This window comes from Eptesicus fuscus, chromosome 4, assembly GCF_027574615.1.
Source record: "Eptesicus fuscus isolate TK198812 chromosome 4, DD_ASM_mEF_20220401, whole genome shotgun sequence".
Classification (NCBI taxonomy): Eukaryota; Metazoa; Chordata; class Mammalia; order Chiroptera; family Vespertilionidae; genus Eptesicus; species Eptesicus fuscus.
The window spans coordinates 74,469,191-74,486,570 of NC_072476.1; the positions used below are offsets into that span (position 1 = coordinate 74,469,191).

Below are 17,380 nucleotides of genomic sequence, written 5' to 3' on the forward strand. Positions count from 1 at the left end.
TTGCTGCACAGCCTTTGTGTCTGCTCTGTTTACATATTACTTATTCAACAGAATTTGGTTTAAGATTTGTTTTCATTATAGTATAACCCTCACTGACCTCCTTACTGATGAGGCCAAATGGTCAGATTGTCTTAGGTCAATCTGTAATAATATTGACATAAAATGTTAAGTGAAAAAAATCAGGTTACAACCTATATATATAATTAGGGTCAGTTATGTACATATAAAATATACATAATTAATATAAGATGCCATCAGTTATAATATGCATTTTATATGCCACTAGAAGAAAAACTGCCCATTTTTTTATGTTAGAATTTTGTTTTAACTTATACAGATTTCATCATGTACCATGCTGCTGGTTCCATGTCTTTGTATATACACAGTAACTTTGCCTTTTAATACCAAACCATGGTGAAGTAATTTTGAAAGCAATTAATTCATGTTGTGCCAGCAAAGTGCATAACTATTCTGAAGTGAGAACAATATAAACCATGTGACCAAGGTCACACATGCTTAGGTAATAACAGCTACATCATGACTTCTGCCAGGATGCACAATGTAGGAGCATCTCAATTTCACAGATATGAAAATAAGAAAAAAAAAAAACGTGCCTTAGAATTAATAAAATGTATTAATGTGTGTTTTTTGTTTGTTTTTTAAATATATTTTTATTGATTTCAGAAAGGAAGGGAGAGGGAGAGAGAGAAAGAAAAACATCAATGATGAGATTGAATCATTGATAGGCTGCCTCCTGCATGCCCCTTACTAGGGATCGAGTCTGAAACCTGGGCATGTGCCCTGACCAGGATGGAACCCAGACCTCCTGGTTCATAGGTCGACGCTTAACCACTGAGCCAGCCTGGCCAGACTGGTTGGTTGATTTTTAATGGCTTTCATTTGAATAGTCTACCTTAAAGGCTGAGGACAACAAGATTTCATCGGCTTCCTCTCCAGGCTATTTCTGTCACTCTGACCAAGGAGCCCTTCTGAAGAGAGCCCTTGCTGCCTCAGTCCCACTTACGAGTTTTGATGGCTGCTGGACCTTCTTTCTGCATAAGCATTCTGGGGTTAATAGGTTTTTATCTACCTAAGTTAACCACCACAAAGAGCAGCCATCATGGGAACACCACCCAGCATTCTGGAAACCTGGGTCTACACAGGCTGTGGACAGCCAGGCACTGGTATGCACTCACATGCCTCAATAATCCTCTTTATATCTAAAAGGCTAAGTGACCATCCGACTGTCCATCCGACCATCCAACCGACCAACCGGCCAGTACATACAACGCATACTGGCAATTTAAAAATAAATGTTGACTTGCGCGTGGGCGATACATATAAAGGTCTCACTGGCACCAATCGCATGCGTGTGTTTTGATCTGTCATTGTCGATCATGAATTTGGTTGACACTTCTATTATAGAGAAAGGGCGAATAACGATATTAAAATATATCTTCTAATTAATTTCCTTTCAATGTGCATGAATCCGTGCACCAGGCCACTAGTTAGCTATAAGCCAGTTTACTTGCTGCCTATATCATTCCTGGGGATCAAGCCCACAACCCAGGCATGTGCCCTTGATCAGAATTGAACTCAGGACCCTACAGTCCATAGGTCAATGCTCTATCCACTGAGCCAAACCAGCTAGGGCAATAAAATGTATTAATATTTTAACATAACATTATTTATAGGTGGTGAGATTATGAGTGACTTATTTTCTTAACACTTTGTTATTTTTCATTTTATTCTAATTAGTATATATTATATGACAGTTAGGGAAAAAAATGTTTGTTTGGTCTGTTTAACTCTCTTCTCTCCTTAGGCAATGTTAACTGACTCTTCCCTAGTCTGGTCATAATCTGTAGGTCTAAGTTCAATATAGCTACACCAGTATGTTGACCAACCACAAGGTTTTCTACCAGGATTAGGTTTGTGGATTTATTTGGTTTGAGGTAGGGAAGCAGGATGGAATGAATACAACTGAGGAGGAAGAAGGTACAAAATAAATATTTAAATAAAACTTGGGATACTTTTACAATTTAGCATTGGAGCAGTCTTTTTTTTAATCTTTAATTATGGCTGGGCCAAGCCTAACAGTCTATAGACACATTTTATGACCTGCAAATTACAACCTAAAGAGAATACTATAGACTACTGGGTAACCCAGGAGGGGGGTAGGTATTATTTTAGCATCCATTTATTTGATCATTTAGAGCAGGCGTCCTCAAAGTATAGCCCGCGGGCCACATGCGGGTGTTTTTGCCATTTTGTTTTTTTACTTCAAAATAAGATATGTGCGGTGTGCATAGGAATTTGTTCATAGTTTTTTTTAAACTATAGTCCGGCCCTCCAACGGTCTGAGGGAGAGTGAACTGGCCCCCTGTTTAAAAAGTTTGAGGACCCCTGGGGAGTTTCTTCAGAGAATACAGTGGGATACATGTAAGAAGAGTGGGGAAGGGTTGAGAGAGAGGGATACTTGGGTAGTAAAGTATGGCATGAGGAAGTAGATTAATATATTTTAATTGACTGAGGATTCTGATTAAACTTGTTCCAATTCCTTGATATTGTTCTATTAAGGATTAATCTGAACTGAGGTCAGATCCTTTATGCTAGATCCTGTACTCCTGCTGTATTCCATGAGAGGATAACTCAAAGGCCACCTGAAAAGGCAGCCCTCCTACACACATCCATACTCACACCCCCATCAACACAGGTTCCAAGAAAAGAGGTTTTGTCTGAAAAAGGAAGCTGGGAAGAGGAAACCATCTGCCATTTTGTAAGACGAGACAATCACATCACTTCCCTGTTACACCCAGTGTCTGTTCTCAACAACAGAATCCTCCCTCAACCCAGAAGGCACCTTGACCAGGAATCTCACTGGGCAACTCTGTCACCCGATCCCCCACTTAATAATCTATGTATATATCCCAGCACTTTTCCTTTGAATTTCTATTTCATGCTTTTAACTGACACAATTATCACTGAACATTTCCCCCAAAAAGACACACACAGAACACGTTCTTGGCTATTATCAGGATATTATCATAAAACAATATGTTCAAAAATCATCTATATGAATGAATTGCGTATTTTTTAGTCCAGAACTAATACAGTTTTTAAAAAGTTACTTGGGGAAACATAATTAAAACCCAGACTTGGAAACCAGGAGCCAACTAGTTTTAAAGGGCTTCATGCAAATAAACTAGACAGTAGCACTGTGTGTTGTTTTTCAAAAGCCTCAGCTCAATAATGAGCAAAGCCTTTCTCCCCACTTCAGTCACATGGGTTTCAAGTCTAAGAAAGGGCCACTTAAACCTGAAGCCCAATGCTTAGGAACTTACGTAAAGAGGTACTTCGCTGCAGCTCAACTCCATGGCTTCCGCATCTGCAAACAATAAGAAGAGCATTTATTGCAGGAGTCCTCCTTTAACCAACCAACAGAGCTGTGTCCTGACCTTCAGGTATCAACATTGCCGAAGGAGGAGTAACTCATTAGACAGGAAAATTGCAGAGACAAAATTATAAAAATACAGAAATAAGATGCTACCTGTATAAAACAGAACCTCTTTCTTAATTTTGTGTTAATTTCCACACATAAGGAAATCTATCACCCTTGACATTATCCCACTGACTGCTCCCAAGATGGAAATTATATTTCAGAAAGACAAGAAAAGTCAAAATAAGCAGGTTGAAAGTTTCACCTTAATTAATCGCTCGGATCACAGGCTTCTCTGAGATCAGAATCCACTTTTGGTGGAACAAGGCAAATCTTAGAGAGGGCCAGACATTTCAGTCTGGGGGAATGCAGGCCGCTGTCATGCTAACCCACCTCTTCCCCAGCTGCATGCATCTCATCTGCCTCTGGGTGTGCCTGCCCCTTGACACCCACACCCAGAAACCAGCTTCCAGCTTAGGAGAAAAGGAGCCAGCATCATTTAAAAGGGGTTAACTGAAGGGAGTCAAATAGGTACAAACTTCCAGTTATAAAATAAGTTATGGGGATGTGATGTACAGCATAGAGACTATCTATAATAATAAAAGCATAATATGCAAATTGACTGAACAACTGAACAGCAGAACGACCATCCAGACGACCTTCCAGATGACCATGCTATGGCACGCGCTGGCACCAGGCCAGCCAAGGCAGGTGTGATGTGATTGGTCAGAGGGGCCCTGCCATCACCCCACAATTGCCCTGCAAAGGGAGGCGACTAGTGGCAGGGGAGGGAGGGGCAGCACCGCACAGATGGCAAGCAGTGGCAGCAGCGGGGGCGGGGCCAGCTGCTGGCAGCCATGGGAAGGAAAGCCCCGATAGGCCCTGATCGCCGGCCAGGCCTAGGGACCCTACCCAAGGGGTCCAGATTGCGAGAGGGCGCAGGCCAGGCTGAGGGACACCACCCGCATACATGAATTTCGTGCACCAGGCCTCTGGTAGTTAATAATACTGTATTGCATATTTAAAAGTTGCTAAGAAAATAGACGGTAAAAATTCTCATTACGAAGAAAAATTCTGTCACTATCTATGGTGACAGATGTTAACTAGCCTTATTGTGGTGAACACTTTGCAATATATACAAATATTAAATCATCATATTGTACACCTGAAACTAATAAGATGTTGTGTGTCAATTATAGATCACTTAAAAAATAGGTGAGTCAAACCAGTGTTGCTCAGTGATTGAGCGTCAACCTATGAGTCAGGAGGTCACAGTTCGATTCCCAATCAGGGCACATGCCCAGGTTGCGGGCTTGATTCCCAATAGGGAGTGTGCAGGAGACAGCCAATCAATGATTCTCATCATTGATGTTTCTATCTCTCCCTTCCTCGCCTTTCCTCTCTGAAATCAATAAAAATATATTTTATTAAAAAAGTAGGAGTGGTGGGTTCATTGAACACTACTACGAGACCCAGCCCTCAAGGAGCTCACAGCTGAACAAAAGAGACCTAAAGATTGGGAGAAGGTGAAGTGTGGGCTGCAGGAGCATTCTGAATGAGGCAGACAGGGACTCTCACCAACATCCTCTCCCCCCGCCCCACAGAGAACAGAAGTGGGACAGGGTTCTGTTCACTAGGCCAACCCTGGCTCTGGTTCCTGGGCCACAGCCCAGCTCCAGTACTTGGGGGCCTTCTCTGAAGAAGGCAGGCACACAGAAATCCAAATTGTGACATTTGGTATAGCAGTCCCCAGAGAACAAACTTGGCCAGGAGGAAAATGTAAAAAGTCCTGTATTATTTTTTATAAAATCCTTTAACTCAATGCTTTATCTATATACTGGCACTGGCATTCTCTTAGGTCACAAGTTACATTTCATGAGTCATCCTGAAAGAAGACCAAGGGTCTCACAAGCCCAAGGGGTTGGCAATGGAACCCTTCCTTGGCCCTCATTTTCAACATGTTGTACCCTGTGTATACCCACTTACATGGGCTTATGGATGATAATCATCGATTTTTAATGAAACTAACCTCACATATTGGATGAATGGCTTAGGAAGTCCAGGAAAGAAACCTCAGATTAAATACAATACTAACAAGAATATGACAAAACTGAGACTCCCATTTCTAATATGAATTGTTTGTCACTATGAAATAAAAATGATGACTAATCCAAGAGCAATGACAAGCAGATCTCCCCAAAATTAAAAATTATAAAGAAGGCACTTAAAATATGAATGTATACCTGCTACCACATACCATGACCCTTTACCCTAAATGTACACTATGCCTCAAGAGATTAACAATATTTTCACTTACATTTATAGTCATAACATACCCAATTCCAATCCTTCACATTTCACTCAACTTGATAAAATTATAAGAACACTGAACATTTCTAGTTGATAGCAAAAGAAATGCATTCTAGCCCTGGCCAGTGTGGCTCAGTTGGTTGGGCATCATCCATGTACCAAAAGGCTGCCGGTTAGATTCCCAATCAGGACACATGCCCAGGTTGTTGGCTTGATCCCTGGTTGGGGACATGCAGGAGGCATCTGACCAATGTTACATTTTCACACTGATGTTTCTCTCTCTCTTCCCTTTCTCTCTCTCTAAAAATCAATAAGCTATTTTTAAAAATTAAAATGGTTTTAAAAAGGAGTAAAATTTTAAAAAATACATTCTACAGTAAGTGCACTGATTATGAAAAGACTGAAAATAACATACAGACAATAATAAAGCAACAAACTAACATGCATTCCTTTGTGAGCAAAACTTTGAAGACTTAAACAAAATTTTTAATATATTCTATTGATTTTTTTTTATTTTTTTTTTTTTTACAGAAAGGAAGGGAGAGGGACAAAGATCCAGAAACATCGATGAGAGAGAAACATTGATCAGCTGCCTCCTGCACACCTCCTACTGGGGATGTGCCTACAACCAAGGTGCATGTCCTTGACTGGAATCAAACCCAGGACCTTTCAGTCCGCAGGCCGACGCTCTATCCACTGAGCCAAACCAGTCAGGGCAAGACTTAAAATGTTTAAGAAGTATATTAAAACAAGTTAAGCTGTGTGGGAGGCTTATCATACACTTATTTACTATATGAAAGTATCCATGTTTTCCACAACTCAACATGTGATATTTGTTAGATTTTGTCTGATAATAAAGTACATCAAAAGGAAACCACTTTTGAGGAGAAATGTGAAGATGTATTCTGAAGAGTGAAACCCCTGTCAAAACTTCCTAGTTGACTTGTGGAGAAAAATAATTTGGAGCAAATTATACGCTTGATAAAATAAACTTCAAGCTGAAAGATATATTTTCACTTGGATTTTCCTAAAATCAATTCCTCTGTTACAGCAAAGAGCAGTAAGTTCTGTGCTCTCCTGCAGGCCGCATGGCTAACACACTCTGGGCCTCCTTTCACATCACCTTTAATAATTAAGCAAGTTGTATTTGGAGGCAAGTTACAACTGCCTGAATTCTTGACACAGTAGCTTTTCCCTGTATAAATGCCATGCTCTCCACTTCATTTTACTTTCTAATGCTTGAGTTCTCCACCCGTAATTTTAAAATTTCAACTTTAAGTACTTTTTTTTTCCTTTAATTGTACTGCATTTTTTGAAAATCTTTCTTACGGAGGTAAAAGCCAAAATATTTACAGTTTTTCTGGCAGATGCCAGGGGATGATTTGAGGGCCAAACTTAATTTTTAAGTTTGCTCACAAAAGGAGGGGAAAAGTCTTAAGAAAAGAACATCAAGATACAATGTTTAGACATTATGAGGAATAAATATCCCAATATCTTTGATTGCTAGTTAACTCAAAAGAAAAAGAGGCAATTTTCAACAGGTAAACATATTTTAAGTTAAAGAGGAAAGAAAATATAACATTCAACTTACACAGAAAAAAAATCAGTTCTTGACTTTATGAAATTCTGGATTTTGCATCTAAATGAAGTATTCTAAGATTAATTCAATATAAAGCCCATGACTTAAATTTTGTCTTTGAACACAAAATTATTATTGGCTTGTATGTCTTTTACAAAACCTATTAACAGGTAATGCTCAAAGAATATTTATCAAGACTATTAGTAACTACATTAGAAAGGATAATGGTATGTCAGGCACCATGCTAAGTATTTTTACAAATTTCATCGCAGAGATTCACACAACAGCTCTGAAAGGAATGTGTAGGAAGTTAAGCTGAGAAGCAAAAGATACCTACACATAAATTTTTAAAGAAATAAATTGACCATTTACAAGATAACAAGCAACTGCCTCCCCCATTCATTCTCCACCCACCCATTCCACCCACCCTTAATGCTAGCATCTTACTCTCCAGCCATTCCTTCTTGCATATCAACAGATGTTTTTGTAGTTACTTGTTTTGACCTTCATGTGGTTATCAGATGTTATAAATAAAATATAAATAAACTTAAAATAAAATTGGAAATATTTTTTAAAGCATAAAATATGGTTAAATAGAGTTGAAAAAAAGTACTGTTGAATATAGGAGAGCTTCTCAAATCATGAAATATTGGATCAATGAGAATGTGTCAGAGATCCATTAACAGGTGAAAAAGAAAAATAATGAGAAAAAGGCTTAAAAATAATAATTTCAGTATTAAAGGAATAAGAGTATCTTCTCTTCCCTAATAAAAAATGACTCCCAAAGCAATGCTTTGAAAACCAAATGTGATAGCAGAAATGTCCTACTATACAATTAATTTTGTCAATAAAAGTCATGACCCCCTCCCTCCCCCCATTAATCACATGCACACAGTTTATTTTATATTCGTTCTAAGAGTTAGCAAAGTTCAAAACTAAATTTGCATGAGGTCACACAGAACATGGCAGGCATTCTAGAAGGCTGGCCCAGGGCCTACACCCCTTACCATGATGTTATGCCATTTGTTAGCCAAAGGACTAAGACACATTTTCTAAAACAAATATGATACGTATTTTCATAATTTTAGTTTCCTTTTCAAAAACTAGAACCCCAGGCAAATCCTTTTGCCACCTCCACTTCCTATGAAATCTTAGTCCCCATTTTAAGGACCCTCCCTTTAAAAAGCTACCCAGACGCTGGCTCTCAGATAAGAGGACCTTCAGCGCAGGTCTCCACTTCACCTGGGAGGAAAGGAGCGCTCAGCAAAGTTATGCCACTTGGCAGAGGTCGAGAAGCTAGAAGTGGTCGAGCTGGCGTGTGACTCCAGGCCCTCTGACCCCAGAGCCCATGCTCTCCTGAGCTTCAGCACAAAGTCCTTTTGTAACATAAATACGGTCTGAAAGACCGAGATATGCTTGTTAGAAGGAAGCAAATGCCTGACAGTACAGGCTCGGGAACAGGCTGCGTTTGAACACCGGCTCTGCCCGGTTCTAACTGTGACTTTGGGCCTGTTATTTCACCTCCCTAGGCCAATTTAGAATTAGTAATAGTACCTACCTCATAAGACTGTTGGGAGGATTAAAAGATTTGATAAAGTCTTTAAAAAAAAATACAGTGCCTATCCTATGCATTCAATTAACACTAGCTGTAATTATTACATATTTATTATTATTGTGCATGAAACATACACAAAGGGATGGTTTTAGAAAGCATTTGAGTCTATTTCAAATGAAATCACTCAGAGCCTCTCAACATTAGACTGATTAAAATGATTCAGCAGGAATTGGGGCCACGAAAGTCTACAATGAACCTACCCCGCTCAGCCTCGCCCTGACAGCCCAGAGGACACTCGAGGCATCAGGAATACTGAAGAGCACTGGGCCAGATAAATACAATAGTGTAAAGCTCTACAGAATTTCATTTGGTTTTATAGAGCTGAATATCCCCACTGCAGTTTGAAGATACAAAGGGCAGAGCAATTATCATGGGGGCAACTCTATTAACACCTCAGCTGGAAACCTCTACAGTCAGAGGGAGATGCTGATGCATGGCTCCTTACAGGAACCTGCGAGTGTAGAATTATAATTGTATTTCCCCACTGTTATCCTAGCTGGAGAAGAAGGAAGGAACAGTTAAACAACCGGGAGGTAAGGCCAAGTCTAAGTAGAAACCTTCAATGCTAACACAATGAAAATGGGTAAAAAGAGAGCATTTTCGAAATAAACCTGCTGTTGAATACACAACAGTATCAACGGGCCTGCCTCAGACTAGAGTTATCTACCTGAGTTATGCAGGTCTAAGAAGCATTATTTGGTGACCTCAGAGTGTGGGGAGATGTCTGAAGATTAGAAAGCAAACAACAGTAACTATTCAATAGGATCTCATTAATTCAAACGAATGGGGGTGGTGGGGAGGAAGACGGGGAGCCAGGCAGTCTGAATTGGTGCAGCCTAAAGTAGAGAATGCACAAAGCGGAGCGTGAGCTAACTGCTAACAAAATGTTCCGCCAGAGCTGTCACACTCACTTTTTCCCAGAATGTATTTGCACACAACATGGTTAAGCCCTTAAGAAGCTTTTTCTAAATCAACTGCACATCCCCTTCTATAACCTCATTTATGCATTTATCCATTTGTAGTCAATACAAATCTCAATCACTCTAGCAAGATACAACCTATCAACGCATCAATTTCCTGAGTAGCAACAGATCTCTAAAGCCCTGTGTCCGAAAGTCGGTTCACTATCACTATGTGTGCAGCACACCATGCGGCTGACCTGGGAGGGATAGTGTTAAAAACACTGCCCCTGGCATTGGTGACCTCCCAGTCTGGTTGGGATAACCTCTATATCTATGAAAAGCTAAAGGTTGTAAGGAGTAATAATACCACTGACCTGGCAGAACGTGATCGTGTCGGGCAAGCATGAAGTGGCAAATGAGTTACATGATAGGAATTAGGAGCTAAACATGAAGAAAACCACACACCCATATTATTTTTAGGAAACACTAAGGAGTCCGATAGTTTGGAGTAACAGGTTTGGTAGCCGGAGGAAGAAAAGGCCATCAACCCTCTACTTTTATACATAATCCATCCCTAAAATACACACAGTAAATCTGTGACAAAAGTGAACAGCAGACTTACAGGGGGCCAGGGTCCTTTGCCAGAGATCTGGCAAACACATTCCTAATTGCAGTTGACCCTCAAACAACATGGGGGTAAGGGCACTGACCCCCGCACAATTGAAAATCCATGCATAAATTTTGACTCCCCAAAAAACTTAACTAAAAGCCTACTGTTGACCAGAAGCCTTACCAATAGCAGTCAATTAACACATATTTTACACGTTATACATGTATTATAGGCTGTATTCTTACAATAAAGTAAGCTAAACAAAATGTTATTCAGAAAATAAGGAAGAGAAAATACATTTATAGTATTTATTGAAAAAAAATCCACATATAAGTAGATCCACATAATTCAAACCCATGCTTTTCAAGGGTCAAATGTACATGTTACCCTTCAGTTAGAATTTTCAACAAAATTATCTTTCAACTTTCCCTACAGTGTGCTTTTCCTTTATGCATTTCATTCATGGGGGAAGCAAATCAAGTTCAATGATACTGACAATTCTCTGCCAGGGCACAGATAATGATCATATCAAAATTTATCAGACTCCTGTTTCTTCACCAGCATCTCATTTCTCTTCTTTTCCATTCATTTTTATACAGGAGATAGAGCAAGAAAAATAGTAAGTCATACAAAGAGAGTCATGCTGCTAAAACTGAACTGGCAGTTGAAAGCCCACACGTGCATTCATTGCTAATGCCTAAAAGTCTGAATTCAGTACAAGAAAATTGTTTTTTATGGTGTACCTGTTCAAGCTACAAAATTAAAGGAGCAATCGGCACTATTTCCCAGAGTAGTCAAGCAATGTATTGCTGAGAAAGGGGCATTTCAGATAAGTTCTCGGGAGAGTAAAGCCTGGCTCTGAAATTGCTCTGATTTTGTAAGCTACAGGGTTTCCCGCTTTTAACTTTGATACGAGCAACTCTCCCTGGAGTCACATTGCTGTAAATTAATGCAACAGTGATTAAGCCATGAGTTTATAACGTATGGTCCATCACTTTATACAGTCCCTGAACTCCGTGAAATTAGATGCAAAGTTTTATGTGCGTGTGCATTTTTCTGACAAGTGTTTTATAGCTTTCATCAGATTCTTAATGGACCGTTGAACATGCAAAAGGCCAAGAACTATTTTTTTTTAATCATGCTAGACATCAAAGTTTAAAGCTTGCTCTGTGAAAGCCCATGAGAGGGGGGTGAAAAGAATGCTACAGACCGGGGGGAAATATCTAACAAATAACTAGTACTTAAAATACATAAATAACTCTCAAACAACCCAATTAGAAAAATGGGCAAAAGACATGAACAGACATTTCATTGCAGAGGATATACAGATGGCAAACAAGCCCATGGGAAGATGTTCAGCATCATTAGCCATTGGGGAAATGCAAGTTGAAACTACAGGGAGATATCAATGCGTACCATTCAGATGGCTAAAATAAAAAACAATGGCATAGCCCTAACCGGTTTGGCTCAGTGGATAGAGCCTCGGCCTGCGGACTGAAAGGTCCCAGGTTTGATTCCGGTCGAGGGCATGTACCTTGGTTGCGGGCACATCCCCAGTAGGAGGTGTGCAGGAGGTAGCTGATCAATGTTTCTCTCTCATTGATGTTTCTAACTCTCTATCCCTCTCCCTTTCTCTCTGTAAGAAATCAATAAAATATATTCAAACAAACAAGAGCATTGCCAAATGCTGGAGAAGATGTGTGGAAACAATCACTCATGTTGCTGGTGAGGATGCAAACTGATATAGGGAGTCTGGCAGTTTCTTAACTAAGCATGCAACTGCCACCAGCAATTCCACTATTAGGAACCCTCCCCCGCCACCCCGAGAAATAAAATTTTATGTTTACACAAACACCTGTACATGATTGTCCATAGCAGCCTTATATATGGTAGTGAAAAACTAGAATCAGCCCAGATGTCCTTCAACAGTGGAATGGTTAAATGCTATGCACAAGTACATCTATATAGACATGCATATCACAGCAATGCATGCTGCTTGGCAATAAATAGAGCAAATTTAGTACACATGACATGGATCAATCTTCAGAAAATTATGCTGAGTGATAAAAGCCAATTCCAAAAGCTCACAGACCCCATTTATACAATATTTTTGAAATTAAAAAAAAAAAGTACATTAGTAGTTGACAAGGGTTAAAAAGAGTATTGGGCCCAACCGGAGTGGCTCAGTTAGTTGAACGTCATCCCGTCCACTGAAAGGTTACCAGTTTGATTCCTGGTCAGAGCACGTGCCTAGGTTGGGGGTTCCATTCCTAGTCAGGGCACGTATAGAAGGCAACTAATCACAATATTCGTTTTCGTTCTCTCTCTCTCTCTCTCTCTCTCTCTCTCTCTCTCTCTCTCTCTCTCTCTCTTTCTCCCTCCCTCCTTCTTTGTCTCTCCGTCTCTCTCCCTTCTTCTCTCTAAGCATGTCTCAGATGAGGATTTTTTTTTTCAAAAAGAGTATTGGGAGGGGGAGGAGAAAAAGGGCAACATGAGGGGTCCTTGTGATTTTAGAACTGTTCAGTACCTTCACAGTGGTGGTGGATACACAGGTGACAAAATTGTATTGAAATTTAAAGTCATATGTACTAATGAATTTAGGTAGAACTGAGAAACCTAAATAAGATGAGTGCATTGTATCAATGTCAATACTGATTGAGGTACCGTATTTTCCGGCGTATAAGACGACTGGGCATATAGAAGATTTTCCTGGGTTAAAAAGTCGTCTTATACGCCGGAAAATATGGTAGTATACTATAGTTTTATAAAAGGTTACCACTGGGGAAACTGGCAGAGAACACAAAGTATATCAGTATTATTTCTTATACCTAAATGTGAATCTATAATTATCTCAATATTGTCAACTACAAATATCATGCATGCTAGAATTAATGTCTCCTAAACAATTTTCTCTTTTGTGGTGGCTACCATAGGTGATAGGTAGTTTTTCTCTCTTAATCTCTTCTCTCTCTCTCTCTTCTCTCTCTCTCCATTTTCCAATGATATTATCATTGCTTATAACATTTTTAGAATTTCTTTCCCAGATTGTGGCATGTTTTGATTATTCTGTCTGGTAGCAAGGTTTTATCCCTAGAAGGGAATTTAAAATTTTAAAATATCAAGAAATTCAGAACCAACCTAGGGAAGAAATATGAATTTTTCCTACCCTAGGGAGAAAAGGTAGGAAATATTATTTATGGGTGAAAACAAAATAATTGCTAAATCATGAGACTCGTTTTCTTTTGGGCTTAATTTAAGGTTTTGAGATCCATGAGAAAAATCACATTTTCCTGGTCAAAAAACTCCTCCTAGAGACAATGCAAAGCACTGAAGGGTTTTGAGTGAGGCCATAACTTACCTAAGGTTGCCTTTTCCTGAGACTGACCCAAAGACTGCTGAACAGACACACTGGAGAGAGAAGAAGATGGAGGCAGAGAGAGTAGCTGGAAGAACAGGTATGGGGAAATGATCCGGATACCTGGAAGCGTTTCTAGCCAGAGAGGGGTCCTCAGAAGTTAACAAATATAACCAGAGCAGACAGCACCACCTCCTTCATGCTTCCAGCTGTATTTCAAGCAACAACTGTGGCTGTGGGCCACCCCTTGCCCTGTGCCCAGACCCAACTAGGCTTCATACCAGTACAGTCTTTGTAGGAAAGAAAAATACTCTCCCTCTCATAAGAATTAAGACATTCTTTAACTAGAATAGCCAGATTACTGTACCCAATTCTACACTAAATACTAATTTGTAAAAGCTAGAGAAATTCTAGAGTTGATGCTTTAATATTTAGGAACTAGAGGCCTGGTGCATGAAATTTGTGCACGGGGGGAGGGGATCCCCTTGGCCCAGCCTGCACCCTCTCCAATCTGGGACCCCTCGGACATCCCTCTCACAATCCTGGACCTGCTGGCCTGGTTGCCCCTAACTGCCCCCCGCTGCCAGTCAGGTCACCCCTAACTGCCCCCCACTGCCAGTCAGGTCACCCCTAGCTGCCCCCAAACTGCCGGCCTGGTTGCTCCTAACTGACCCCCCTGCTGGCCCCTTACTGCCCCCCCTGCCAGCCTGGTCACCCCCAACTGGCCCCCTCTGCCAGCCTGGTCACCCCTAACTGCCTCCCCAGCCAGCCTAATCGCCCCCAACTGCCACCCCTGCTGGCCTGGTCACCCCCAACTGCTCCCCCTGCTGGCCTGGTCGCCCCCAACTGCTCCCCCTGCTGGCCTGGTCGCCCCACGCAGCCTGCTGTTCAGTCGTTTGGTCGTCCCTCACTAACTCTCCTGCAGGTCTGGTCATAGGCAGCCATCTTTGTGAGGACGTGAGGGTCAATTTGCATATTTTCTCTTTATTATATAGGATATGACCTTAAAGCAAAGCTTAGAAAAAATAAGTTTTAACCTTAGAAATATGACTAGTCTCTAAATGTTTAATTTAGTTCAGTACATTCACTCTGAACTTTCTATATGCTTAGTACTGGCTTTTGTGTTTTGCTTTTATTTATTTATTTATTTATTTATTTATTTTAAATATATTTTATTGATTTTTTACAAAGAAGGGGAGAGGGATAGAGAGTTAGAAACATCGATGAGAGAGAAACATCGATCAGCTGCCTCCTGCACACTCCCTACAGGGGATGTGCCCGCAACCAAGGTACATGCCCCCGACCAGAATCAAACCTGGGACCCTTCAGTCTGCAGGCCAATGCTCTATCCACTGAGCCAAACCAGTTCAGGCTGTGTTTTGCTTTTAAAGTTTAAGTATCTCCCTTCAAATATTTATCACTCTATTTAAAAAGAAAGGGCATACAGATGTGAAATACATAAATAAGGACTCAGAAGGGGCCATGGTCTTTGGAAATTAGAAAGTTACTGGTTAGCATTTTAAGTGCAGTGGAGAGAAAAATAAAGGGGATTTTTTTTTTTTTTTAAGGAAAATCTTACCATTTGCAACAACAGGGATAGACCTAGAGGATATTATGCTAAGTGAAGTAAGTCAGACAGAGAAAGACAAATACCATATGATTTCACTTATATGTGGAATCTAAAGAACGAAATAAACAAAGAGCCCTGGCTGGGTCGCCCCGTTTGTTGGAGTGTCGTTCCATACACCAAAAAGTTTTGGGTTTGATTCTGTCAGAGAACGCACCTAGGTTGCAGGTCCAGTCAGGGTGTGTGCAGGAGGCAATCGCTCGATGTTTCTCTCTTCACCTACCTCTCTCTCTAAAAAAATCCATAAAAACATCCTCGGATGAAGGTTAAAAAATATTAAAAATAAACAAAACAGAAACAGACTCATAGATACAGAGAACAAACTAATAGTTGCCAGATGGGAGGGGGTTGGCGAGTCTGATTGAAAGGGGTAAAGGGATTAAGAAATACAAATTGGGCCCTGGCACAGAGAATATAGCCAATAATATTGCAATAACTATATATGGTACTTTGTAAGTTATATAATTGTCTAACCACTATGCTGAAACTAATATAAAATAATATTGAATGTCAAAGAATAAAGGGAGTAATATTTCTAAAAAAAAAAAAGAAATAAAGGGCTTTTGTCTGTTTGTATATTGATAGGAACTTGAGTATGCTCACAGGATGGAGAAAAAAATGAGGTGTCAGATTCTGGGGAGAACAGATCCTTGGTGCTTAGCACCCAGGGATGCTCAGTGCACTATAATGGATATAGTCCTGAACACTGAAGAGCGTCCTTCTTTAAGTTTGGGCAGATTTAATTTTGCTTCTGATGGCTTAGGTGTGCCTTATAAAGAAAGGCTAGCTGGACTCAAAAAGTCTCCTCCAGAAAGGGGACTCCTCACAGGATAGTTTCTACATTCCAGAAAGTCATACCAAGTAAGTACAAAATACTGTCTTTGGTGTAATTCCCCCGGGACATTAGCATATAAACTTTCTTATATCATTAGAATTCCTAAATATTTTAATTAAATTAGAATTTGATAACCCAACTCATACTTCACAATATATATTACTATTCATTTTCAATAAAAACTTAAAGTAGAATACTAGTCTTAATGCAATATTTCAAAAATATTATAAAAACATTTTAATATCTAAATCTGCACAGATTCCATTGGAGTGAATGGTTTCATTTTATAGTGTGTAAGTTCCTTGTTGATATTCCTCAACAAGAGAAACCAAAGAATAAGGCTCTGTCTTTCTAGGCAATCTGAACTTGGACAAGTGGGTGACTCTTAAAATTGGATGTGCTCCAAAAAATGCAATGCCTGTTGTGAGGCAGGTAGAACTTGGGCCTTTTCCATCTTTGCAGTATTTACTCAAGTCCTCAGGAAAACAAAAAGTCCCCTTCTTGGATCATGTTTTCTATGACTCTTGTATAACAATGTTTCCTAAAGTAAAACTGAGCTCAACGGTTTGAAAAATGCACTATTAACAAAGGAACTAGGAACTAAATGCTATACTTTGCAGAACCTATTTCATAAATGCCAAATCAAGGCAGATCTTCACATGCTATAAACTGAACTACTCTCTACCTGCTCCGGAAAAGAACTGCGATCTGAAAAACTAACATTAGCAGCAACCGAATATGCAGGTGTATGTATGCCTGCTATAGTCTGAGTGTTTGTGTCCACCCTCCAAAATTCATATGTTAAATGCTAACCCTCAAGGTGATGGCATTTGGAGGTAGGGCCTTTGGGAGGTGCTTAGGTCATGAGGGAGACCCGCCATGACCGGCATTAGTGTCTTTATAAAACACACCCCCCAGAGCTCCCTGGCCCCTTCCCCATGTGAGGATGCAAGTTTGCAACCTGGAGGAGGGCTGGCACCCTGATCTTGGGCTTCCAGCCTCCAGAACAATGCGAAGTAAATTTCTGTTGTTTATAAGCCACCCAGTCTGTGGTGTTTTGTGATAGCAGCCAAACAGACTAAGACAATGCCAAACAATGGTTAGTGCT

General features: G+C 40.2%; 1 protein-coding gene across 1 annotated transcript in view; it reads right to left on the bottom strand.

The window, feature by feature from the left end:
• ARHGEF28 (Rho guanine nucleotide exchange factor 28) overlaps positions 1 to 17,380 on the bottom strand; it is a 263,760-nt gene that overhangs the window by 219,618 nt on the left and 26,762 nt on the right. The window contains exon 2 of the mRNA XM_008161933.3: positions 3,345 to 3,388. Within this exon, the coding sequence (XP_008160155.3) occupies positions 3,345 to 3,377 (33 nt within the window). The 5' untranslated portion in view covers positions 3,378 to 3,388. The remainder of the gene's footprint in view (positions 1 to 3,344; positions 3,389 to 17,380) is intronic.